Below are 27,246 nucleotides of genomic sequence, written 5' to 3' on the forward strand. Positions count from 1 at the left end.
AGCATCCTCTAAGATGGCTGCCATGTATATCGGTTGGAAATGTATTATCGTAGTGTTACTGAGTCAGGTTAAAAAAAATAATTATTATTTAACTGAAATTTTCTTTTATTTGTAACGTTTGAAAAAAGTATGCTGAAGTCGTTTTTTTTTTCCTCTTTACTATTACTTGTGCTTTTTTTAGTATACATATATTTTCTTTTTCTGCTTTGTATACCCTCCTCCACTTGCACGAGCTTCACTTCCCTTTCTTTCCAGACACCACCCTTGACTCTGCGCTGTTCCCCTCGATGCTCAACACATTCATCATTATTACTTTCACAGTTAAAAAACAATTATTCCCAAGGGCTAAGGGTACATTTCATGGGGGTGTGTGTAACGTGATCCTGGAGAGGAAAAAAAAAAAATCCAGAGATCGAGAGAAGTTCAAGTGGTGAAGGTTACGCTGTGAATTTTGAGGGTGGAAATCCCAGTAGAATAGTTGACTTGTTAAAGTATGGAAAAAAAAAGTTGCTTCCTTTTAAAGGAGCCATAAACTAAAAGTAGATGGCTTGTAGAATGGAGGTGGTAATTAATAAAGCTTCTAGATAGAGCTAGTAATGAAATGACATTGCTACTCCTTAGCCTTAAAGGGCAGCATTGTGTGCAAAATTGTACAAAATTCTAAAGCTGTCCACACACGTTAGATGAAAGTTGATGAAAATGTTGGATTCAAACTGTAAAAAATTAAAAATATACATTGGGTAAAATTAAACTAGAGACAATTGCTTTAAAGCCCCCCCCCCCCCCCCCCATACATATTAGTGAAAAGTTGGCTGGGTCTACCATTTTTAAAGGAAGTAGTGGGCCAACTAATAAGTATAAAGAATGGAGGCTTTCCAACCCTCCCTCGACAGATGTCAGGGAAGAGAAGGGTCGAACACACTTTAACTGCCTGATCCAGTTGTATTTTGGGGGTTAGGCCACCAGCCTATGGTTAGGCCACCAGCCTATGGCTGTATCCATGTTTTCCAAGGCAGCCTAAGGACTGCATCCAACTTCAGCTATCGGTAATCAAATGCCGCACACTCGAGTTTGGACGACCCCGAGCAAACTTGAGGTTTGCTCATCTCCTAATTGGGAGAGATTGTTGACAGCCGAACAGATGTTTTTAAAGGTGTATGTTTAGTTGACTATTGACAGGAGGCCATCTTTAAATCTTTGACCGATGGTCAATTAAAAGATCTTTCTTGGTCTGGAGATTTTATCTTTCCCCCGTATTATTGGTCAGTATACGGGCAGTTTATAAGTCTTTACCTGCCATTATGAGCTGAAATGTATATAACTGTATCGCCAAAGATATTCGCCAGATTTATCGTCCAACAATGCATAGCTGTTGGCTGAAAAGTCATCCACCCAACTTCTATTTCTCCCAATCCCTCAAAACGTGAACGTTAAGAGGTAGGCCACTGCTTGACGACTGTCGGTGACTTATAGTCTCTTTTAGAACATAACTATCAGGCAGTGAAAATCCAACATGTTGGATCCACCATTCCTCTGACATTGTCTATAGGGAGGCCCCTATAGACATTAGATAGTTGGTTGCTCCCACCAGAATTGGCAGGTTCAAATGACTTTTTTCCTTTTATTTATATTGGGTCTTTTTAGTATTATTGACTTTATTTCTCTGGTCAGGTTAAAGTTTGTGCTGGATCTGATGGACCTTCTCTCATGGTTGTTTGCATGGGAGATTTGGCCACGTTGAATCCTATTGCTTTATGGGATAAGTGGCACCATATGTATAAGAAGGCCACTCCTCGCTCGCTCCCAAGAGCATTGACGTAACCTGCAGGTTCGTGCTTCATCAAGCCTACAGGCCGGTGTTCATATGTTAAGAAAATTTTCTACATTCTGTTCTGTTTGTGAAAGTTTTTACTTTTTGGGTGATTAAAAACTTCACCAAATCCCCGTAATGGGCACCTAAAGTCTGTAGTCATTAGTGGGCTGATGATTGCCTGTCTTTCTTTAGTGATCATATAGTAATGCATGGTAGTTTATTGGTATTTGTTTTAATTTGCCTATATCCCATATAAAGTAACGATGAATGAGATGTTAAGCTGAACAGTCCACCTTAAATCCAACATGCCTTGTCCTCCTTTTCTTCCTTGACATCTGTTGTCTGGAAAGGTCAGGAGACCTCTTCCCCCATACACACAAGATGGTCGTCCAATTCCACAAAAATTTTCCCGGGACTTGAATTTGAGATTAATGTGTGAGTGGGTTGGGGGGGGGGGGGTCTAACAATGAAATCCCCACCGATAGGTTGATTAAAGGGGCCACAGGTGCTCTAGGGAGTACTGCGGACCCTTCACTGTTTACCAGGCACAATTTCATCCATTTTGTATGCAGCTCGGCTCCCATGACTTGACTAGAGGCAGTCTGCAGTACTGGGCTCAGCCACTACAAAATGGAGTTTCAACCCTGTCATTCTGCATATCAAAAGAAGAGGGAACTTTGGAGTCTGGATAGGCAAAAATTAACATCTAGGAAAACTCAATTCAGATAAATTGTACTGACTTCCCCCATTAACATTTTTTTAATGGGGACAAACTGATGCCAAACCTATTTAAATTCCGACATGACCGATCCTTCTTACTCAGCAAGTAGTTGCCATTGTGGAGAGTCTAGTGATTCCCCTCTATACTAGGTGGTCGTCTGGTTCTAATGTGTATAGACACTTGTAGAACCAATAAGAAGCATGAAATTATTCCATTCTTGATGTAGACCACAGTGATAGATATATATTTTTTTTCACCATTTCTTCCTGCAGAACAGAGACTCCATACTTCTCTCTACAGTCCCTTGGACTTGGCAGATATAGTGTAGAGGTGCTTTGGCTAACCACAACAATGATGTGAGTGAGGACGTCTCTGCGGAATATGTTGTCGCTATATACAAAAAAAGAAATTTGACTGTGTATGAACAGTCTCAAATTCCCCCCCCCCCCCCCCCCCCCCCCCCCATCTCGATGTAGCTGTTATTCCTGTGTATGGTGAGGACAGAAGGTGGATTGGAGAGGTTATTAAAGGTGTACAGCATTGTTCAGATGAAAGGTCACCTGCTCTTCTATAGACCTTGTAAGGGCCCTACTCCATAGGCCGATATCCTCCTGAGCAATAGGACCAATGATCGCTCCTCGGCCCCACATCTTAGAGTCTCGGAACAGGCTCTGTAAATGTGCGCCTATCTACAAGATTGTGTCTAGTTTAAACCATGCATTGGACCATATAATAGGACTTTAAGATTTGCCTGTAGGTGTTGATTGAGATCCTTGAGAAGCACAACCCATAATAAGATGGCAGCTTCAATTATCACGTTGACTTCAGTTGAGTGAGAGCAACATATAACTTGCAGTTCTGTGACAGAAACAACCGTATTCCTGATGGGAGTATATATTTATATATTCATTTTTTATTTGTCCTGTCGTGCCCCTGCTAGAGAACCTTTATTTCTTTTATTCATTCTTTATTGTCTATTTTCCCTTGATGTTTTTGATTTTTTTTCTTACTTTATTTCCTTCCCACCCTCTGCCTGCTCTTTCCTCCACCTGCACTTTTATATTCCATCCCTCATCTTCCTCCTCTGCCCTTTTGATCCTTATGATCACTTGTGTCTTTGTATTCTCAGTCACCAGACTGGTCTTCAGATCTTTTTTTTTTTTTTTTTTTTCTCTTTTTCGTCTTCCAATATTTCCACTAGCTTTCCTCTGTCATTATTCATATTTACAATTTTTTAGTTTTTTTTTCCCATATACACTATTGGGGAGATCTATCAAACTGGTGTAAAGTAGAACTGGCTCAGTTGCCCCTAGCAACCAGTCAGATTCCACTTTTCATTCCTCACAGATTCTTTGAAAAATGAAAGGTGGAATCTGGTTGCTAGGGGCAACTAAGACAATTCTACTTTACACCAGTTTGATAAATCTCCCCTTACATGTTCCTATAAAGTATAACTTCTTGTTTCGTTCTTTGAGTCAGGAGGTAGGAACCTCAAGCACTATAGTTATTGGGATTGCCAGGAAAGTTGACTTGGCATAACTTAGGTTGTTTTATCACATAATAAAAAAGTTAAAGTAGTAACCTACCAATTATGAAGAAGTACACATAATTAAATGGAAAAAAAAATATATTAATGTGTATTTAAAACTTTAACTGCCTCCCTGTGAATTAAGACAATAAAAGAGAACATACTTGCTTTCCCTGCTTCTCCACTGTTCCTGCTGTCAGATCTTGTCCTGGCAGCACTCCCCTTATGCCAGCTTCAGATGATTTGATTGGCTTAGCAGTGAAGTGGGATGTCCTCACAGAAGAAGGAGGGCACAGCCAGGGCCAGAATATTTGACAGCAGGGAAGGTAAGTATGCAGGCAGTTAAATTTTTAATTTGCCTGGGAAACCCCTTTTCAAGGTCGGTCACAGGTCAATTTATAGGGACCATAAAATGCAGCTTGGGGCTCTCTATCGCCCTCTGATTTTTTTATAAAAGGAATGTAGATCTGGGTTTACCCATTTTAACTGGTGTTGATGAAAATGGAGGATTTTAACCAAAACTGTTCTTTGTTTAATAACATTTTAGCCAACCGTTGGCAGACATTTATCATCTGAAACTAAGGGTACTATTGCACAAAGGGATTATGGGCCGTACTTGGCCAATAATCGCTAAATCAACTATTAGCCAACAGGCCCAATGTCAGCTGATTGTTGGTTTAAAGCATGACCTAAAAATCTGGTAACAATAGTGACGGTCTACTGGCTGTTGCTCTTATGGGCCACCTGGACGATCTAAAGATCCTCCTGGCAGCTGCACCCCCCACCCGCTCTTTCCTGCCTGATGTTTGTGTGTGTAATAGCGCTGACAGTGAGCGGGGAACGGGGCACAAGCGAGCACTTAAATGACAAATCAGCGTTCGCTTGTTCTGAAATATCGGGCAGTCTAATACCGCCCTAAGTCACCGTTTTGGCCAGTAGTTAAACAAAAGATCTTTTGTTCGGGAGAGAGTATTAGAAATTTCACAGAATATTCCCAGAAAGATTTTGTGTCCTCCACCTGGTGTTGCTGATTGTGTTGGGCCGGTATAGTGCCGTGTTCATTCAACGGTTGATCAACCATGAACCTATTACAGCTGCCTTTAGTCATTTGTGATACACAAGGTTTATTGTAAAAAAAGAAATTTCTCTCCTTTTTTTTTTTTTTTTGTTGTCTAATTTACGACCCTCACTTATTCTAGAGATTGAAAAAAAAATCTACTGCTGCATGGTCAGCACATTCAATAAGAGCTGTTGTAATGCTTCATCCATCCTGTGGTAGCGCTGTGAGGATATTGAACACTTGATTCCCGTTTTCCTCACAGATTACTGCTGAAGGTCAGAAGTTGAGTAACGTTGTCTTCTGGAGGCTGTTTTGCGAATAACCCCTTTAAATTTCCTTTAAGGGTTAAATCTCTGTATGTTCTTGGAAGCATGAAGAGCACTTCAGAGTACAGCTCTACCTTATATTTATCTCGGCAGCTTCTTGCCACACATCAGTGCACATAAACGTGTTCACACCTATACCTCTTGCCAGTATCATGTTTCCCTGCCTTTATGACTTCACTACACACCTTACAGTGTTTTTTTTTTTTTTTTTTTTAAATTACATTTATGATAATATATAAAACATATGTAAAAAAATTTTTAAATAAAAAAATTTTCAAATGAATTTTTTTATATAAACCGTTAAAATCTGAAACCAGTAAAGATAATGTACAACTAATGTAACACAATTTTGTGGGAAAGTTATTTACTTAGCCTCCATGTCGTGTGGCATAACTTTTTATTGTGTTGACGGTTTGTATTACAGGCAGGTTGTTGTGCCACTAGGCAGGCGGCGGTGTTGGATGTCCCTTGTAGTAAGATTTTGTTGTTGCTCGCGCTAGAGGCCAGTCCTAAAAGTACAACCCGATGGCTAGAGTAACACCACCCCTCTCTAATAGGATCACAATAGGCTTGACGCAGCTATTGTCCCGTCTCAATGGTAGGTATGTGTCTAGGATTTCAGGTTAACACAAACCACAAAACGAAACCCCACCCGTAATTTTTGTATCCCCGTAAATAATCCGAGGAGGTGTAACATTCCCACGGTTCCCCACCCGAAAACAAAACAGAAGAAAAAAAAATTATTACTGTATTGTCCCATTAACCCTGTCCCGGCAGGACTCGGTGCAGTTTTATTAGTGTTAACAACTACTTATAATATATTGGCCATCATTATCGTGGGTGGGAAGTGGTTTTTTACTGTACATCATCACATGCTACAGGTTGCAACGTAAGAAGGACTGGGTATAGGGTATCAACGTCTTATAGGGTCTATGTTGACCGATTTTTATTTTTTTTATTTTTTATTTATTTTTTTTTATTTTTCTTCAACTAAAATGTTAAAAAAGCATTCCAGAATTTTTTTTCTGTCCCCCCCCCCGCTGTGCGCTGGCATGCTTACTCACCAGTGATGGTCGGTGTCCCATGGCGTTGCTTCGTTCTTGTCCTGCTGCGCCATTCCAATCTTGTTCACGTCACCGCTCTTCTGTCTCCATGTTGATTGAAGGCCGGAAGTCACGCTCTCCGATGCATTCTCTATGGGTGAGTGGGACTTCCGGCCATCAATTGACATGGAGACAGAAGAAGGGTCAGAAGAGCGGTGACGTGAACGCGCACGGGATTGGAATGGCGTCGCAGGGCCATGAGTTGGCCTCTGGTCTAGGTACATTGCGTCGAGGGCATGAGGAAACAAGAATTTGTTGAAGTCTGTATGATCTGTTTGGACAATTAAAGGGGCTTTTTGGATACTGTCACTTCTTACATTAAGTCGTTGGATTTTCTCCAGATTAGTCACCCAGATCTGATGTCATCTGTTGACATGAAGCTAGTCTACTATGCCTACTGACATTGGGCAGACCGGGAAGTGGGGAAGCAAATCTTTGTATTTAGTTAGAATGACAAAAATTGGCTTGAAAATGGCTCCATATTTCATGTGTTTTGATTGGATGAGAATGATCTTGGGTGGAGGCTGACAGCTGAATGCCCCCTGTTCAGACACGGTCATGGCCCATCTGACAACCAGTGTTTAGCTGCCCAGTTGGTGTCCGTCACAATGATAGGATTTGTCAATGGAGAATGATCACTTTGGATTATTATATGAACCAGAAATTTAACTGACTTGTCAACAAAAAAATTTTCCAATTAAAAAAAAAAAAAAAAAAAAAAAAGAATATATATATAACATAATACATGTAGACTCGCATATATGTATATATTTTTTTTTGTGTGAAAACTCTATAATTTTCATTTTTCTAAATTCTAATCTTATATTCTTTACAGGTTTCCAGTGTTTCGATACCTACAGACCGTGTCTCAATGGCGCCAAATGTACATTGTATTCTAACGGAGAAGGTTCCTGCGTGTAAGTAGTAAAGATGGCGATTGTTTATCTAAGAGCATGCACAGTGCTTTATTTGATCCGCGGCCTCTGTTGGTTTCAGAGCAGAAAGAAGTGGCGTCTCCACGTTTCCCAATGCTTATAGGGCTTATCTAGAAGTATTAAAACATGGCTGCTTTTCCCCAAAACAGTGCAACACCTGTTCGCCATTAGCGAGCGATGACACTTTTCACTTCATTGTAGCTGAGCCTCAGTACCGTATGCTGCCAATAAACAAGTACGGCGCTGTTTCTTGGAAAACAACCAAGTTTTTCTAATCCTTTAAAGGCGTTTGATTATTGTGTCTCAAGCATTAGGACATCAATACATGACTTGTAATGTAAAGAATAGTTAGGACCACATACAGACTGCTGTAGGTGCCTCTATAGTACCCTCTTCTGCTGCGTTTACACGGAGCGATAATTCGTACAATTAACGATATCGAAAGAACGATGTTTTTTTTTTTTAGAACGATCAGCGTTTAGACGGAACGATATATCGTACGTAAAAATCGTTTTGCGATCGCGCACATAAGTAAAATCCGCGAACGACTGTTTACACGGAACGATCTGCGAAATTTATTTATTTTTGCTGCGAACGACGATTTAAGAACATAAGATCAAAATGAACGATTTCTCGCTCCTCGTTTGATCGTTCGCTGCGTTTACACGTACGATTATCGTTCAAATTCAATTGTTATCGTGCAAACTCGAACGATAATCGTTCCGTGTAAACGCAGCATTAGTGGGTTTGACAAAAAAATTTTTAACGGTGAACAATCTGTTCTTACCCCTAGTAAATATGATCTGTAGCTTTCAGGAAATGTCACGTATAGAGCCTACACCTAACCTGTAAGTATGATGAGGATGATGGCGGTATACAGTGGTATTCCCTGTACATGAACTACACTGGTGTGTAAGTATGATATTGGCGGTATACTGTATGTTCATGATGTTTCAGTATATGATAAGCATGTTGGCGAATTCTTTGTGTGAATATGGTTGTAGAGACATTGATATTGAAATAGAAGGAGTTATATAGATAATCCTATTAATAAATGGAGCCCAGTGTATTGCGGTATATAAGGAGACTGATGAAGATGTACTGTGTATATATGATGTGTAGCTGTGTGAGGAGGATGGCTGTTTAATGTGCGCACTTGATGTATAGGGAAATATGAAGAAGTATAGAAGGCGTTTATCATTGTGAGGAAGATGGCTGTATATCGCATTGACATGATGTCTAGCAGGAGGTGTACTGTGTTTGAGTGAAATGGCGGTATACATGATGTATAGCAGTATTTTAGGAAGTTAGTAGAGGTCTGCTTTGTATATATCATGTGTATGTGCCTGTGCGGAGGATGGCGGTACAATGTGTACATGATGTATAGTATTATGAGGTGATTAGTGGATGTATACTGTGTGTGTATATGTGTGTAATATATATTATGATGTGTAGCTATGAGAAGGATGACGGTATACTGAATGTACATGGTGCATGGTAATATAGGAGGTGGTTTATTGTATATGAGGAGAATGGCTGTATTATTTGGATACATGATGTATATTACAGGAATGACATATCATGCAGTTGTGTGAGGAGGATGGCGGTATAGTGTGTACATGATGTATAGTAGTGTATGAGGAGGTTAGTGCAGGTATACCGTGTGTATTTAATATAGATATGTAGCTGTGTGAGGAGGATAGCATATATTAAATGTGCAGTATATAAGGAGTTTAGTCCAGGTATACCATGTATATATGATGTGTAGCTGTGTGTGATGAGGATGACAGTATAATGTGTTCCTGATGTATTGCAATTTGAGAAGCTTGGTTGGTGGTGTTCTGTCCATATGACTGTGCGAGGAGGATAGCGGTATAATGTGTACATGATGTATAGTAGTTTATGAGAAGGTTGGTAGAAGGTATACTATGTATATATGATGCGTAGCTGTGTGAGGAGGATGGCGGTATAATGTGTACATGATGTATAGTAGTTTATGAGAAGGTTGGTAGAAGGTATACTATGTATATATGATGCGTAGCTGTGTGAGGAGGATGGCGGTATAATGTGTACATGATGTATAGCAGTATATAAGAAGGTTAGTGAAGTTATACTGTGTATATATGATGTGTAACTGTGTGTGAGGAGGGTGGCGGTATAATGTGTACATGATGTATAGCAGTATTTGAGGAGATTGGTTGGAGGTACTGTATTCTGTGTGTATAAGACTTTGATGAGGACTCTATAGATGGCATATAAAGTAAATGTTGGTAGTATATGTGTTATATAAAGCAAATGCTGGAGGTATAATGTCTGTATCATGTTTAGCAGTACATGAGTGTGGTATTATACGGTATGTACCTCTTCATGTGTGGCTAACCTAACGTATGTGTTTACTAGTGGTGAGGAGGGGGCGGCTGGCCCTGTGGCTGGCACAGATGCCGATTGTTCTCTGTACTCCAGCTAAGAAGTGATGGGTCTCGCTCACACACCGCAGGGCAAACCTCTGCCGATGTAGAAGAACAGGTTATATTCTCAGGGTGTGTGCACGCGGGGAGGAAAGCTAAGTACCAGGGAGTGCCTGACAGGTGCAGCGAACAAAGGCTGAAAGAAGCCATGTAGACCTGTGAAGCTGCAGGGAGCAGGTATACAGATGTGTGAAACCATAGGAGCTTACACTCTAACACCTGCAGGATGCTGTAGTCCAGGCAGTCTTCTTATATGGGCCAATTTCACTTATAGCTACAGCCCAGTGTTTTGCATTAAATGTCTACGTAAAGTAAAACCACAGCGTCTAGAAACCCGAAAAAGCGGCCATGCCCCGGGGTCTTCGTGGCCGCACAATAGCCAGTTTCGTGTTTTTCATACAGTAGAGAGAACTAGTACAATGTGGCTTGTTTTCAGCCATGACCTGACAATAGGACTCCACCTCTGTAACACAAGCTGCATTAAGCAATGTCTGGCATGTGTTCTTCACCATTTATGTTGTGCAGTGATTCACCCTTTGGCCTCCAGGTTATCCTCCCCTGGAAGCTGGAGGTGTTGCTGCTGTACGCTTTTTATAGTCGGGATATGTTGGATTATTAGATGTTGTTTTATCTGTCCAGACGTCTATCTGTCAGGTTCTGGATTGTCGTGCAGTTCTGTACAAGAATTTCTGGGTCATCCTAATCCAGACTAAAGGAGTTGATGCATTTCATGTTCAATAGTTAACTTTGGCATCCTGTGGTGGGGTTCAACCTCACTGGCCCATCATATGTCAGCATATTGGCAATAGGGTGTGATGTGTAGTCATTACAGACCCAAGGTGGTCTGTCCATTTTCCAAACCTATATGGTTTCTGAGAAATGTAGCATATACAACAGTTTCAGCTTTTTTGTTTAAATTTTTTGGCCCATTTATGAACATATACTAGAATAACCTCAACGGGTCCACCATGGTATACATTGGCTTAGATTTTTTCAAATCTGTCGATTTTATACACCAATAGTATTGCCCCTGTATAAGGTGGATAAAGTTTTCGGACCCGATCCGGGTAGAAGTTATTACAAAGTTGTTTTTTGTAGTAGACAATGGGTAATCTCATGGGGTTGGTGGTTGTTGTTGTGTAGCACTGGTGCTATTGTACATACTAAGCTAGAGCAGTGTCCCGATTGTGTGTAGGTCATACATATGTATATCCTAATAGGTGGTGAGAAATCCAATATGGTGTCCCGAGTTCAGTAAGGTGTTCGTTACCATAACAGGCTAGTTCAGACGTTATCCATCTTATCCGACTAAGTGGCTCCCTCTGATTGTGTATTTCCTCCTTTTGGGTATATGCACACAGTAATTCTCGCGAAATCCACCGTCCTTATCCACGCCGCTCCCGCCTCCCTCTCTGTCGGCTCCGTAGCCTCCATTCTATGGTCGGGCGGATTCCGCTGTACATCCAAAGAATTGACGTGTCATTTCTTTAGGAGGACAACGTAATCTGTCCGAGCATATAATGGAGCCTATGTGAGTTTTCTATGAGAATTACTCTGTGTGCATATTCCATTTATTAGTAAAACAATAACAGAGCTGCTCCGGCTGTCTGGTCTTCAGATCCCATCTGCACTCCCATTTCTGATGACATTCTGCTTTTTGCTCCGCCAGTCACAAACCTGAACAGTAAAATAATCAGAAGGTCTCGGAATAGGGCCATAGCTGAGACCAGAGGATCTGACAGTGGGAGCAGTGAGAGGCAAGTATGCCCTTTTTTGTTTTACTGTAAGGGGAGGCTGTAGACAGTTTTTAAAAGTCTTTTCTTTAAACTTTTGTCCATACGGGATCCATAACCTGGGACCACATCCAGTGGTTGCTCCCTGTATGTATGCTCTGTACTTGTCTTTGGGGTACGTGCAGTATTAGAGCTTGAGGTGGAGCATGGCTGCAGTATTGCACATGGCCAATGGATAAGAGTTCCTTTGGGTTAGTGACAAGGCCTTTTGTGACTTTATCACGATTTGGTAAGCGACCTTTTTCTCCAGTTTCTTTGCCTATTGCCAGTTGTTGTATTTTCCACACAGTACATGGAAAAGAGCGTGGGAGCGGGACCCATTCCTGTCTATCTATATGTTAAGGCGTTACGTTCCTTTTGTCTCCACGACTATGTTCGCCAAGGACCCTATGATCCTAAAACACTCTCAATGTTTGCAAATGCTCACACACAAATCTCACAGTTTAAAGACCCGTATGAGACGGCCTGGAAAAAAAAATACATCCTATCGTGGGAATCGAGCGTCAGACAGAACTTGCCAAACGGGTCTGGTTAGTAGCTGTGGGGTGCGGGAGAGCGCGGGGCGGAGTGCTGTACACATGCCAGCGCAGATAAACCCATTTTATATGCAGGACTACCTAGGGCACCAATGCCCCATAATGCTGCCTGGGCCTCTCGATGTAGATTCTACCAACGTAATTTATAGATACGCTCCCGATCCTTCATCCTTTTTATGACTTTATTCTGCAAGATGAGTTTGTGGGGGGTTTTTTAGATGTTTTTTTGGAGTGGTATCATGTTTGGGCCGTGTTTCAGCGGCCCACGCTAAGCTGTAATGATGCCCTAGGCATTGACATGCTTTATTAATTTTTTTTTTTTTTCCCCTTTTCATACCGGATGTGTAGTGTCTCCTGGAAAGAAGGAAGAGCAGAGAGCGGGGTGAAAACTAAAATATTTATCCCCCTCTTGTACAATTATGTTCAAGCCCAGCTGTCTCACGAAGGGGGGCGAGCAGGGGGGGATCGTGGGAAATTGGGATGGAGCTGGAACATCTGGTTTTCATCTGCATTAATATATCCACCTGTCCTTGCCAGTCTAGCTGTGTAATGTCGATCTCCCAGTCAACCGTTACAGTCGTTTCTACCCGAGGCGTGGAGCTAAGGAACCAAATCTTGGTAGTTTTACAGTTGCAGTGGATTCTGGGATTTCTTTGTGGTTTTTTTTTTTTTTTTTTTTTTTGAGGTTTTGGCAGCAGTTTTTCTTGGCGTTCTTCTACCCGGTTTCTCTAGTTTTAAATTAGACGTCTCTTCTGCTATAAAAGGGCTGCAGCGCATTCCTTCAGTGTTATGTCGTCTTTATTCCTTAACTTTTTATTGCCCTTTTTGATACTTTACAGTAATTGAATTAACAATAAATTTTATATTTTATTGTATGTTCTTTATAGGATTGTCCACTGTAGAAAAGCCATTTTTATTCACTCCATTAGTAAAATCAGAGTTAATAGAGGAGGGGTTCCTTTGTTAAGGATCCCAATCTCTTGCCCAAAGTGGAAAGCAATTACGAAGAGTGTCTCTTAGGGCCCTATTTCACCAGACGATTATCGTTCGCATAATCGTTAATGATTAACGATCTCAAACGACCGCTATTGCGAAAGACCTGAAAACGTTCACTCATTTCCATGGAACGATAATCGTTACTTATGATCGTATTTGCGATCGTTTTTTCTTGGCTATTTCTTCGCAATTGCGTTCGTATCTACTGCGAACGACCAAACGACGTCTTATTCAATTTGAACGATTTGCGAACGTTTTGCGAACGAGCAACGATAAAAATAGGTCCAGGTCTTATAAAGCGATCTAACGATTTCTCGTTAACTGCATTTCAACCGAACGATTATCGTTTAGATTTGAACGATAATCGTCCGGTGGAATAGGGCCCTTACTCTGGAGGACCTATCCTGCATTACATAGACAGAGTACAGTGCAATATTCCCTTTCACCTGTGGTGGCACTGTAGGGAAATCAAACATTTAGGGGGATGTTTATCAAACTGGTGTAAAGTATAATTGTCTTAGTTGCCCCTAGCAACCAATCAGATTCCACTTTTCATTCCTCACAGACTCTTTGAAAAATGAAAGGTGAAATCTGATTGGTTGCTAGGGGCATTTTGGGGCGTTAAGCCAGTACCCAAAGAGTCTGGGAGCAGTCAACCCCCCCCCCCCCCCCCCCCCCCAAACTGCCCCAAATTCCATTCAGAACACATAGAAGTTTGGCATCTACATGATGAGATTGGGAGGGATGGCTTTCGGGTAAATTAGTGTGTTCACCGCCATCTTTGTTTGCGCGTTTCCTTATAATGGGAAAAAGTTGCAGTTCCTTTTATGGGCAAATTCTGAGATTTCGATAATCTCAAAATGTTACAATCGGCCTCAATACTATTATATTGGCCCAAGATCTCACCACCCGTACATTATAATGCCCTCTTGGGTTTCATCTGTATAATATCATCCAAGCCTCCATCTTCTACCTTGGAAAGGGTTACAGTATCCGCTCTAACACATCCCAGCTGTTTCATGTCTGGTTCTCGAATCCCCCCACCCTCCCTTTGTCTCCTTTCCTGTTTACGTAAATCTGTCTTTTTCACACATTTTTTTTTTTCTTTTCATTTATGCATTTTATGAATTTTCCCACTTTTATTTTTTTTTCTTTTACTTTTCAGCTTTTTCTTTTTGTCTTTCGTTTTTTCCCACGTATTTCTATGTTTGCACACTTTCTGTTTGCATTGAGCATAGAAATTCCTACAGAAAAGAACCTTTAACCTTTGCTAAGTTAAAATCGGTACACCCTTGGTCATTGATCATTATTTATTTATTTTTTTTTTTTCTTTTGCACGTCACCCCAGTCGTGGAGCTGCCACCATTAGTTGGTATTGTATTTTCAGACAGATTTGGGTGGTCATTTTTCAAGCCAGCTGTGGTCTGCAGCCTCATGGTCCACCTTAGACTTGGGGCCCTATCACATGGAGCGATAATCTGCAGAATCAGGCTGATTCGGCAGATTATCGCTCTGTGTAATAAACAATCTGATTGCGTCTTTTGGTCTTGCCTATAAGGGCCCTATTCCACAGTAACGATAATCGACCGGATCGTCCCCATTTGGCCCGATTCGGCCGATAATCGTTCGGTGAAATAAAGAGAACGATCAGCCGATGATCGTTTCATCGGCTGATCGTTCATTTAGGGCCAGACCTAAAATCATCGTTCCCCCACCGGTTGAATAGCGGTGCGCTGCGGGCGACCGACGATTTGACAGCAGCAGTAATACATTACCTTTCCAGGCTTCTCTGCACTGTCTTCATCCCAGGGTCCTGCGCACTCTATCTTCTGAATTGCCGGTCAGCTGACGGAGCGCTCGGCCAATCACAGACCGGGACCACCGCGGCCTGTGATTGGCTGAGTGTGGCCTGTCAGCTGACCAGCCATTTAGAAGATAGAGTGCGCAGGACCCGGGGATGAAGACAGCGCGAGAAAATGTATGCTGCTGCAAGAACATCGGTAACGATGTCCTTGCAGACCTCGCTCATCGATCATCGGGCCGTGGAATAGGCCCAGTAAACGAGCGCTCGTTTACATCGTTGATCGGGCCCTCCTCGGCCTGTGGAATAGGACCCTAAATCATTTGCCGCCGACTGAGAGTTGATGAAATGTCTGAATATGTGTTACATATCTGATGTTTAAGTCTGATGGGCACATGAAAAGGGGTTTTCTTATTTATTATTTATTTTTTTACCCCTAGATGTCTAACTGGTTGGATTGGGGATTATTGCCAATTTAAAGATCCATGTGTTCCAACTCCTTGTGTCAATGGTGGTGTCTGCCAGAGTTCCATCAAAGGAGGAACTGTACAATATGAATGTAGCTGCCCCAAGGGTTTCAGAGGTGAGTGGGTAGAATTCCTTGGGTTGCCTTTTTGGGTAGTGAATCCATTTGTTTATTTTTTAATCTTAATATTTTTGCTCTTCGCAGGGCAAGATTGCTCTCTCATCGATGCCTGTGCCTCTAACCCGTGTGAGAACGGGGCTCGTTGTACCAACTGGAATGGGCGATACAATTGTACGTGCCCCCCAGGATACCAAGGACGAAGTTGTAGAGTGGATATTGATGAGTGCCGAACTCCAGGTCTTTGTCATAACGGAGGCCAATGTATTAACACTGCTGGTTCTTATCGCTGCCGCTGCCCTAGCAGCTACACCGGCCTGTCGTGTGAGCTGCCCTACGTTCCGTGTTCACCTTCACAGTGCCAAAACGGAGGCACCTGCCGACCAACTGGAGACCTTACGTACCAGTGCGTCTGCCTACCAGGTGAGACAGCGGGTTCTGAACCAGCTCCTTATCAGTGTCGCCAGTGGCAAACGTTGGCCAGTCGTACATTTTTATATTGTCCTTCTTTTGTCCTGCAGGTTTTGAAGGTCCAAATTGCGAGACAAATGTTGACGACTGCCCCGACCACAGATGTATGAATGGTGGCACCTGCGTGGATGGCGCGAACACCTATAACTGCCAGTGTCCTCCTGAGTGGACAGGTGAGAACCGATAGGCCTGTTCTCACCATTTTAGTAAAAGGCTAAAAAGTTGCAAAAGAAAAACTAACAAGACCCAAAAAGTAGTAGCGCAGAGCCCTTTTATTGCAAACATAATGAAAGGTTGAGCATAAGAAGTACTAATTCCACCTGAGGGTAAAATTCCTTTGTGGCCGATGCAATTAGATGGACTCTTTGGACTCTCATCTTCTCCACTTTCCAATTACAACTAGAGAGTTTGTATCCTGATTCCTGCCCTAAATCCTCTTATTGGATTAGCAATCTCCTCCTCCTCCTCCTGCTACAAAGAATTCCAAACACAGTTGTATATTAGAACGCTATATAACGTGACAGCACAGCAAGAATTACTTGTGGTTGACCAGATGGCTGTGATGGTGCTATTGAATATCTTTAAATTTATGATTTTTTTTTTTTTTTTACCCCAGGCCAGTTCTGTACAGAGGATGTGGACGAATGTCAGCTCCAGCCCAATGCCTGCCACAACGGAGGGACCTGCTTCAACACCCTGGGTGGGCACACGTGCGTCTGTGTGAATGGCTGGACGGGAGAAAGCTGCAGCGAGAACATCGATGACTGTGCCACCGCCGTCTGTTTTAATGGTGCCACCTGCCACGATCGAGTGGCTTCCTTCTACTGTGAATGTCCCATGGGCAAAACTGGTAAGTGTGGAGTATGGATCTGTCCCATGTTTTACAGATGGTGAACCTTCAGCTAAATCATTGGGGTCAGTAGGGATGGAAAACTGGTGTTGCTCCAGCTGTTGCAAAACCACAATTCCCATCATGCCTGGACAGCCAAAGCTTTAGCTTTGGCTGTCCAGGCATGATGGGAATTGTTTTTCAACAGGCCACGAGTTTGACAACTTTGTTTTAGAGCAGGTAAGGGAACCTTTGGCCTTCCGGCTGTTGCAAAACTACATTTCCCATCATGCCTGGACAGACAAAGCTAAAGCTTTGGCTGTCCAGGCATGATGAGAATTGTAGTTTTGCAACAGCCGGACGACCAAAGGTTCCCTGTTTCCAAGAAACTAAAGTATTACAGGAGGCCTTGTCTATGTAAGTCCGTTATCCCGACCCCTAGTCTATTAGGTCTGGGATGGTGCTTTTAGTACTAATAGATATCGGACTCTCTTGCCAGGTCTCCTCTGCCATTTGGAGGACGCGTGTGTCAGTAACCCATGCCATAAAGACGCCATGTGTGACACCAACCCAGTGAACGGACGCGCCATCTGTACATGCCCTCCTGGTTTTACAGGCGGAGCTTGTGATCAGGACGTGGATGAATGCTCAATAGGTAATGAACAGCGCTATGCCCTTGAAGGGTTGGCCATGGATGTGGGCATAGATGGCTAAATAGATATGCCAATTCTCTTTCTAAAGGTGCCAACCCCTGTGAACACTTTGGTCGCTGTGTGAACACTCAGGGTTCCTTCCAGTGTCAGTGCGGTCGGGGTTACACCGGGCCTCGCTGCGAAACTGATGTCAACGAATGTCTGTCCACCCCCTGCCAGAACGATGCCACCTGCTTGGACCGTATAGGAGAGTTCACTTGTATCTGCATGGCTGGTGAGACTCTATAGCCTTACTATCGGGACGTTAATTCTTTTTATCTGCTTTTACTGTGTGTGTAAAACTTTATCCTGTACTTGGTCAGGATTTACTGGTACGTTCTGCGAGCTCAACATCAATGAGTGTGACAGCAGCCCTTGTGTTAATGGCGGAGTGTGTAAAGACGTGGTCAATGGATTTACATGTAGCTGCCCGGCTGGTAAGTATTAAACATGGGTATCCTGTCTATAGCCATTCAAATAGATTGGAAAGAATTGCTTCTTTTAAAGGGGTAATCCCATTTTATGATCTAGATTGTACTGGCGTGTTGAAATCCAACATGTCTGACTGTTTTTTCCCTTGACATCTACCATCAGGGCAGAGTCTGGATTCCCCTTTAGAAGGGTGACTATAATCTGACTGTAATCCCCGATCAAGAAAATTTTTTTCTTTCAATCAACTGATGTCAGAAAGTTATATAGATTTGTAATTTACTTCTATGTAAAAATCTCAAGTCTTCCAGCACATATCAGCTGCTGTATGTCCTGCAGGAAGTGGTGTATTTTCTCCAGTCTAACACGGTGCTCTCTGCTGCCACCTCTGTCCGTGTCAAGAACTGTTCAGAGCAGCAGCTAATCCCCATAGAAAACTTCTTATGCTCTGGACAGTTCCTGACATGGACAGAGGTGGCGCACAACCTGTATTTGTAGAAATTAGAAAGACCTACAGGCCTGAAGTCTTGAACAATAGATTGGAAGTCTGATGCCTAGTGGTCTTGTCTTTTTATGGTTATATTCAATCATAGATTTTTGGGAAACTTTTGGCAAATTTTCTCCCTGCCTTCAGTGGAAGAACTGGTGTTTTATGTGAATGAACTGGGTCCATTTGTGTCCGTACATTTTTCTTCATTTCCATTTATGAACAAATGAGCCACATGCTGCATTCCAGGCCGCTTTATCGGCAGCACAAACAGATGTCCCAGACCAGTTGGGTCACTACCAAAAACAATAGCGCTACAATGAATTTGAGCTTGATGACCTCGCTTTGCATACTTCCTATCCCGGGAGGGGATCAGCCACAAAGTTCTGAATTTAATTTAGAAGAAAAAAAAAGGCACTAAGTAATGTTGGGATTCTATCTCTCTCAGGATTTACGGGCTCCATGTGTCAGATTGACATAGACGAGTGCGCCAGCACGCCCTGCAAGAACGGAGCCAAATGTGTGGATAGACCCAACGGTTATGAATGTCGATGCGCGGAGGGTGAGTTCTTCGGTCCAGGTTAACTGACTGAGGGTAACCTTACTCCTGGGGTCTGTCTCTGATGCAGTATCCTGTTCTCTCTCACGCTCTCTGGATGTCTCTTTCTATATTCAGGGAGGTAAGTCTCTCGCTGTCTCTAGACTTCCATCTTTTCTTCATCCTGCCTTCCCTACTCGCTTCTTCTCCCGTTGACCTAGCTGGACCCGACTTGCTGTGCTTCATGCTTCTTCATCTTGTGCTTCCCCAGTGGCCGTGCTTGACTTCTTCTTTTTTTTGGCTTTTCCCATGGACCATGCACAGTTTTTGACTCCTTTGAGAGTCATGATCTGCTGATGGCTCATGAAAGCCATCCAGTGCTTTTTGGCTCCACCATATGGGCATGTGCTGCTTGTCTCCGTTTCCTCCCTTCCCTTGCCTGCTCCCCCGCCTCCCCTTTGACCCCTTTTTCACTTGTCTCCTTTCCCGTTTCAGGCTTTGAAGGTCCGCTCTGTGAACGTAACATCAATGAGTGCTCTCCTGACCCCTGTCACCATGGAAAGTGCCGCGACGGCATCGCCAGCTTCACCTGCACTTGTGAACCTGGGTACACCGGCTATCGCTGTGAGAACCAGATCAACGAGTGCCACAGTAACCCTTGTCTACATGGAGGAAAATGCATTGACCTGGTCAACAAGTACTTGTGCTACTGTCAGCCGGGAACCTCAGGTGAGACATTGGGTACTTATAAGGTCCGGTTGCATGGGGTCCCATGTTCAGAGTGTCCACCTTTCAGACACCAGCATCCTCTTTTGCCAGACGGAGCTCTGTTTTGCAAGACCATATCCAGGTCACAAGACTGGTTTTCCTTGTAAACAATCTTTGTCTTGCCTCATAGGTGTTAACTGCGAATACAATTACGATGACTGTGCCAGCAACCCATGCGAATATGGCGAGTGCAAAGACGGGATCAATAGATATGACTGTGTGTGCAAACCAGGATTTACAGGTAAAAAGCTCTACTGCTCGGGGGGTTACAGGATGACCAATGCGTTTAAAGGGCTTGTACATAGGAAAAGGGGGTCAGTTTACTTTGATGGGAACCTGTCATGCCTTTCAAGCTGGTGTTCTGCTGGCCTTGACTTACTGATTCCTCCCTGCTCTAATGGTTCAGGCAATATGTGATAGGTGAATTCTGCAGTACCAACCACTGCCACCTATACGATGAACATGTGATGTGATTATTATCGTTGCTTATAACCATTGCAAGTATATCATTCAAGTAATAAGCATTTAGGATAAGAATTCTTTGGCTATTTGCATATTCGCAATACCTATTAAAAGACATGGCTGCGCTCATACAGCAAACAGTGCCATACCTGTTAGTGGGTTGTACTTGGTATTGCAGCTCAAGTCCACTAAAGTAACTGAAGCGGGCTGCAATACCACACACGACCTGTGGGCAGGTGAGGCGCTCTTCTTTTTTTTTTTTTTTTTTAGTCTTGTACAACCCCTTTAAGCTCTGCATAACCAGATTGTATGCATTGGCCAATGTTGGTATCTGGGTACAAATGGGTGTTGGGAGTGTTAAAAAAAAAAAAAAAAAAAGTGTGTGTGTGTGTATGTATATATATATATATATATCTATGAAACAGGCTGGAGATATATATATGGTGTGGTTTGGTGATACATTAGAGGTCTGAGTATGGTCATCCGGTGCTGTTCATACTTAGGAAAAGACGTTTTTTTTTTGAGCCGGCAGAAACATGTCAGGAATGTTCGCTGTAGTCTAATGTGATTTTACGGCCTGCGGAATACAATAAGACCTTTGTAGAGGTGGAGCCCGGACATCACTGTCCAGCTGGAAACAGATGGCGACAAAGACCTTTACAAGCGTGTTCATGCAGCCGGGATCTCTACAGCCCCAGCCTGAAGCATCGCTTGTCAGGAGCTGCATTGTAAATGCATGTCCGCATGTGTGTAGATATATATATATATATAGATATATAATATTTTTTTTTTTGAAGGAAAAGCACTGTACTTTTCAATGAAGATAACTTTAAGATAAGATGAGATAACTTTAAACAAATGCACTCTATACTTTGCTAATGTGGTAAATGACTATTCTAGCTGCAAATGTCTGGATTTTGGTGCAATATCTACATAGGTGTATAGAGGCCCATTTCCAGCAACTATCACTCCAGTGTTCTAATGGTACAATGTGTTTGCTCATTGGCTCGGAAGGCTAATTGATGATTAGAAAACCCTTGTGCAATCATGTTCACACATCTGAAAACAGTCTAGCTCGTTACAGAAGCTACAAAACTGACCCTCCTTTGAGCAGATTGTGTTTCTGGAGCATCACATTTGTGGGGTCAAATAAACGCTTAAAATGGCCAGAAAAAGAGAACTTTCATCTGAAATTCGACAGTCTATTCTTGTTCTTAGAAATGAAGGCTATTCCATGTGAGAAATTGCTTAGAAATTGAAGATTTCCTACAACGGTGTGTACTACTCCCTTCAGAGGACAGCACAAACAGGCTCTAACCAGAGTAGAAAAAGAAGTGGGAGGCCGCGTTGCACAACTAAGCAAGAAGATAAGCACATTAGAGTCTCTAGTTTGAGAAAAAGACACCTCACAGGTCCCCAACTGGCATCTTCATTAAATAGTACCCGCAAAACACCAGTGTCAACATCTGCAGTAAGGAGGCGGCTGCGGGATTTTGGGCTTCAGGGCAGAGTGGCAAAGAAAAAGCCATATCTGATACTGGCCAATAAAAGAAAAAGATTAAGATGGGCAAAAGAACGCAGACATTGGACAGAGGAAGACTGGAAAAAAGTGTTGTGGACGGATGAATCCTGAATAAGGAAGGCTATCGCTCAATTTTGCAACGCTATGCCATACCCAGTGGACAGCGCTTGATTGGAGCCAATTTCATCCTACAACAGGACAATGACCCTAAACACACCTCCAAATTGTGCAAGAACTATTAACAGCAGAAGCAGCAGCTGGTATTCTATCATAGGTAATGGAGTGGCCAGCGCAGTCACCAGATGTGACCCCATTGAGCTGTTGTGGGAGCAGCTGGACCGTATGGTACGCCAGAAGTGCCCATCCAACCAATCCAACTTGTGGGAGCTGCTTCTAGAAGCGTGGGGTGCAATTTCTCCAGCTTACCTCAACAGATTAATAGCTAGAATGCCAAAGGTGTGCAATGCTGGAATTGCTGCAAAAGGAGGATTCTTTGACGAAAGCAAAGTGTGATGTAAGAACAATGTTATTTCAAATACAAATCATTATTTGGACCAGAGGATCTGCGGTCACCGCATATGGTGGGGGGAGCTCAAAAAACGGTAGAGTGTCGCTGTGCACAGAAAAACACACCTCTTTCACCTGTCTAGCCGCCCTTGTATCCTACCGGTATTACTGTATCTCCTTCTTTAATTCTCAGATCTCACTGCTATCTGATGTTTTTTATAAGTTTTTATTTGATGTGCGTTCGAAGAGGGGTAGTCTTTTTATACAGCGATTATATTCCAAACTCTATATTTTAACTGGAAAAGTTGGGGGTCGTCTTATACACCCAGTCGTCTCATACACCAGAAAATACGATATATTATACACACACACACACACACACGCATACAGATAGATACATACCCACACACATACATGCAGATAGATAGATAGATAGATACATACATGCATACATACCCCCACACACATACATGCATAAAGTAGTCTATGACTACCAATAAACTGTTCTACTAATAAAAGAATACCAATCATAGGATAATATACACCCAACAGTAATAATACTACCGCCATATAGCACCACTGCAGTAATACTACCGCCATATAGCACCACTGCAGTAAACAAAAATCCTACTAGCCATAATAGAATAATCTTCCACTAGCAAGAATAGCCGAATAGTAAAACTAGCAGAGCCTTTCACCAGTGTACTGTTAATCATATAATACTATACTCTAATAATATATAAGGCACTCCTAAAGTTAGAGTAATCTACTACTAGTAGACTAATACTGGAAAGTATACAAATGAGTGCGTGTGTGTGTATACACTCTCATTTGTATACTTTCCAGTATTAGTAAAAAAATAAATAAAATTATATCTAATATATATATATATATATATATATATATATATATATATATATATATATATATATATAAAATTTTATTTTTTTTATTTTATATAGTATATAAATTTGATTGGTGTCTCGTTGAGTTCAGCTCCTGATGAGTGTGAAAAATGGTTTCCTGTGGGCGTGCTCCTGATGCTTGTGGTCATACACTAAATAGCAGGGTGCCTAAAATAACCTGACATAGGCAATCCATAGCCGTTCCTGTATTTTTGTTTTGGAGAAGAGCGGTGTCCTGAGCCGGTGTACTGGCAGGAAGCCTCTCCGGCCTGATCGGCCATCACCACCATCGCTCTCCAGCCTGAGCGCCCCCTGTAGTGTTAGGGGAGGAGCCCTCTTTATATAGCCCCCATGTGTACTCCTAGAGAAGGTTCACACACGCAGACAGCTGGCACTCCTGATCCCCGCTGGCTATTTCTGTAGTACGGGGGTCGCTCCTCCACGTCCTGTTTGTTTTTTCTGCACATTACTAAATTGCTGTTTTTCATCTATTTTTGGATGAGTTGAGGATTTATTTTTTTTCTCCCATGACCATAGCCTTTACTTGGGACCATAAATGGTCAGCAAATACCATGGACAGACCTAATGGAGAGCAGATGGCGGTGGTATCTGGGAGCCAGAACATATTAGGAAGCGGAGACAGTAAAGGGGGCACCATAGGGCAAGAACATGGAGGAATTTAGGTTGGATATGGGAAGTCACTGACTCATCCTCTTGTTCCGTCATCTGCTAGTTACTGAAAAAGCTGAATGACACTTACAGGAATTGGTACAGAAGGCCGAAAGCTCTGGGTGAAGAGAAGACAGACTTGCTTTTTAGGAGCCTTGGAAAGTTGTATGCGCTCGACTTTTTCTATACTATTTTTGACTTAAAGGGATTGGTTCAGGATTAGAAAAAGCTACTTTCTTCCACAAACAGCGCCTCCTTTGTCTCAGGTTATATGTAGTATTACATTTCAGCCCCATTTACGGAGCTGCAAATTCACACCCAAACTGAGCACAGGAGAGGCGCTGTTTCTGGGAAAAAAGCGGACATGTTTTTGTAAGCCTGGACAACCCTTTTAAGAAGCTGACGCTAAAAACGGCGCCATAAATGGCGGCGTCCAGAATTGCAGCTTAGCCTTGTTTAAGAGAATATGTGCCATCAGACATGGCCCATATACCGGGGTGGCACGGTTACCGAGGGATAGTACCACCGACAACATTTACTTCCTATCCACAGAATGGTGCGATGAAGTGGCAGTCATCCATCATGAATCATGACCCACTTTTTCTGGGTTACTGGAAGGTCCGGCTGCCACTGCTATCCTATTAATTCAGAAAAATAGTTAATAGGACAACCCCTTTAAGTATCTAGACAGTGTGTTGCAAAATGGCCACGCATACATTAGAGGACATAGATTAATTATATATATATATATATATATATATATATATATATATATATATATATATATAAATATATATAAATTAGACTATTCCCAGAAATACCTATACAACCAATATTTTAGGTTAACAAATATCTATGTCCCGATTTGTCTTCCAGGTCCCCTCTGTAATGTAAAGGTGTCCCCCTGTGCATCTAACCCTTGCCAAGCCGGAGGTACCTGCCAGGTTGTTGACAGCGGCTTCCGATGTGTTTGCCCAGAGGATGGAGGACCCCGCGACTCCCTGTGCAACCCCACCCAGCCTTGTGTCCCCAGATGCAGTCACGGGACATGCCGCAAATCCAACGATGGGTAAGAATGGTGTCATATGAGCTCTAAGGCTTATTTCGATATAACGGCTTTTTTAACGCCTTTTTAAATTTTAGCTATGCCTGTGAGTGCCATCCGGGCTGGCATGGCAGAGTGTGTGACAGGCGGAGCACCGACAGCTGTTCCGGAACCTTCTGCCAAAATGGTGGAACCTGCATGGTGGACCACACCGGAGTGCCTGTGTGCCGCTGCCGAGATGGGTTCATAGGTAATGTCACCACAGATACTGTATGATATACGTTACTTTTAATCTTGATTTGTGAATGATTGGACACATGAGGAGCAGCGCGTGACTGTAGATATGACGACGTTAGATAACCTTAAGCAAAGAATGATCATCTGTCAGTAGTCGGGTTTGGCCCTTAATTCTTATTTTCTTCTATCTAGGTAACTTGTGTGAGACCAACATTAATGAATGCGCCCCTGCCCCTTGTTTGAATGGAGGGACGTGCGTGGACGGCATTGCCGGGTACAGCTGTTTGTGCACACTGCCATACACAGGTAGGATTTGGCTGCTCCTCTTCAGACAAGATCTTTTCTTCAACTTCAAACATGTATTGGAACTGTGCATTGAAAGTAAGATGAACCCCTAGTGATCAGTGATCTGAGGGAAACCTGGGCATAAGTGTTCAACTGCCCTGCAGCGCCTCCGCAGGTGAAATTAAGGATTACACCATGTCTTTGAAGCTGGTGGGCTGTATGGGGGCTTTCACAAGGGCTGTTCTCATGCAGTTCTTGAAGCCAAAGCAATATTTAAATACTAAAAGGAGGGAAATTATATAAGAAATATTTTTATTTTTAAACTATACTTTTTTATTTATTCCCTCGGTGTTACCTATTTAGATTTGGACTCTCTTTAACCCTTTTCTTCTTTTTAAAGGTCAGACCTGTGAAACACTACTTGCCCCCTGCAGCCATGAGCCCTGTCATAATGGTGGGGTTTGTACACCGACACCAGACTATGAGAGCCATACCTGCAAATGCCCCCCAGGCTGGAATGGTAAGTGACCTATGGAACTAATATAATAATAAAAGACACTGAAATGGTTAATCCTGACTACTTATCCATGATATCCTGCATAAATATAATGCCAGATCATTAAATAATAATAAAAAATTATATATATATATATATATATATATATATATATATATATATATATATATATATATATATAATATTTATTTATTTATTTCTCATTTTCCTATGTATATACTAAAGAGAATTCTTATATCTCTCTTGTTACAGGTGATTCATGTGACATTGACATAAATGAATGTAACCGCAGCCCTTGCCAAAATGGCGGCCAGTGCACCAACCTCCCCGGATCCTACAATTGCGCCTGCAGACCAGGATACACCGGTCCTGACTGTGAGACAGATATCAATGACTGCGCGCCCAGTGAGTCCGCCGTGCAGCCTGCTGCCAATCTAGACAGAAGCGTTGGGTCGCTGGCAGACGCTAAGCTCTCTTTTGTCCCTTTTTCTAGATCCCTGTCTTAATGGCGGCTCCTGCAGAGATGGAATAAACTCCTTCTCCTGCACCTGTCTGCCCGGATTCACAGGATCCCGATGCATGAATGAAATTAATGAGTGTCTCAGTAACCCTTGTCGCAACGGAGCGACATGTCTGGACTACGTAAACAGCTATGTGTGTATCTGTGCGCCCGGGTATACGGGGCCGTTCTGCGAGAACAACGTACAGGACTGCACTGATAGGTAATCCATACATTGCTCTCATCTGTCACCATTTTATAGACTATCCACCCTCTCGCTTGCCCATTTGCATGCTTTCTTCCTTGCATGTTGCAGCAACTTTGTGCGACCCATTAGTCACCACTTTCTGGCATCTGTGGGTAAAATAAGGAGCCCATTGTGGTGACTAAATTTGGAAGTCTTATTCACCTTTCTGTCTTCTCACAGTTCGTGTTTCAATGGCGGTACCTGTGTGGATGGTGTCAACACCTACACCTGTATCTGCCGGCCCGGCTTCACCGGATCTCACTGCCAGCATGAAGTCAACGAGTGTGACTCCCACCCCTGCCAGAATGGAGCCACGTGTTTGGACAAGGTGGAGTCCTATCGCTGCATTTGTCCTAATGGATATACAGGGACACAGTGTCAGGTGAGGCGGATGCGATCCTGGCTATTGTATATGATGGGGGTTAATTCGGAATCTAATTCAGAAAAGGGGTTAACAATTAAAAATTTTTTTTA

General features: G+C 42.6%; 1 protein-coding gene across 1 annotated transcript in view; it reads left to right on the forward strand.

The window, feature by feature from the left end:
- The window catches only part of NOTCH3 (notch receptor 3), a 55,869-nt gene that overhangs the window by 17,974 nt on the left and 10,649 nt on the right, over nucleotides 1–27,246 (forward strand). Inside the window, exons 2-19 of the mRNA XM_069945527.1 lie at nucleotides 7,387–7,468; nucleotides 15,521–15,663; nucleotides 15,751–16,086; nucleotides 16,185–16,307; nucleotides 16,751–16,984; nucleotides 17,463–17,618; nucleotides 17,705–17,890; nucleotides 17,979–18,092; nucleotides 19,020–19,133; nucleotides 19,605–19,838; nucleotides 20,008–20,118; nucleotides 24,819–25,011; nucleotides 25,086–25,237; nucleotides 25,417–25,530; nucleotides 25,910–26,029; nucleotides 26,279–26,431; nucleotides 26,520–26,748; nucleotides 26,953–27,154. Coding sequence (XP_069801628.1) covers nucleotides 7,387–7,468; nucleotides 15,521–15,663; nucleotides 15,751–16,086; nucleotides 16,185–16,307; nucleotides 16,751–16,984; nucleotides 17,463–17,618; nucleotides 17,705–17,890; nucleotides 17,979–18,092; nucleotides 19,020–19,133; nucleotides 19,605–19,838; nucleotides 20,008–20,118; nucleotides 24,819–25,011; nucleotides 25,086–25,237; nucleotides 25,417–25,530; nucleotides 25,910–26,029; nucleotides 26,279–26,431; nucleotides 26,520–26,748; nucleotides 26,953–27,154 — 2,996 coding nt within the window. The remainder of the gene's footprint in view (nucleotides 1–7,386; nucleotides 7,469–15,520; nucleotides 15,664–15,750; nucleotides 16,087–16,184; nucleotides 16,308–16,750; nucleotides 16,985–17,462; nucleotides 17,619–17,704; nucleotides 17,891–17,978; nucleotides 18,093–19,019; nucleotides 19,134–19,604; nucleotides 19,839–20,007; nucleotides 20,119–24,818; nucleotides 25,012–25,085; nucleotides 25,238–25,416; nucleotides 25,531–25,909; nucleotides 26,030–26,278; nucleotides 26,432–26,519; nucleotides 26,749–26,952; nucleotides 27,155–27,246) is intronic.

The sequence above is a fragment of the Dendropsophus ebraccatus genome, chromosome 1, assembly GCF_027789765.1.
Source record: "Dendropsophus ebraccatus isolate aDenEbr1 chromosome 1, aDenEbr1.pat, whole genome shotgun sequence".
Classification (NCBI taxonomy): Eukaryota; Metazoa; Chordata; class Amphibia; order Anura; family Hylidae; genus Dendropsophus; species Dendropsophus ebraccatus.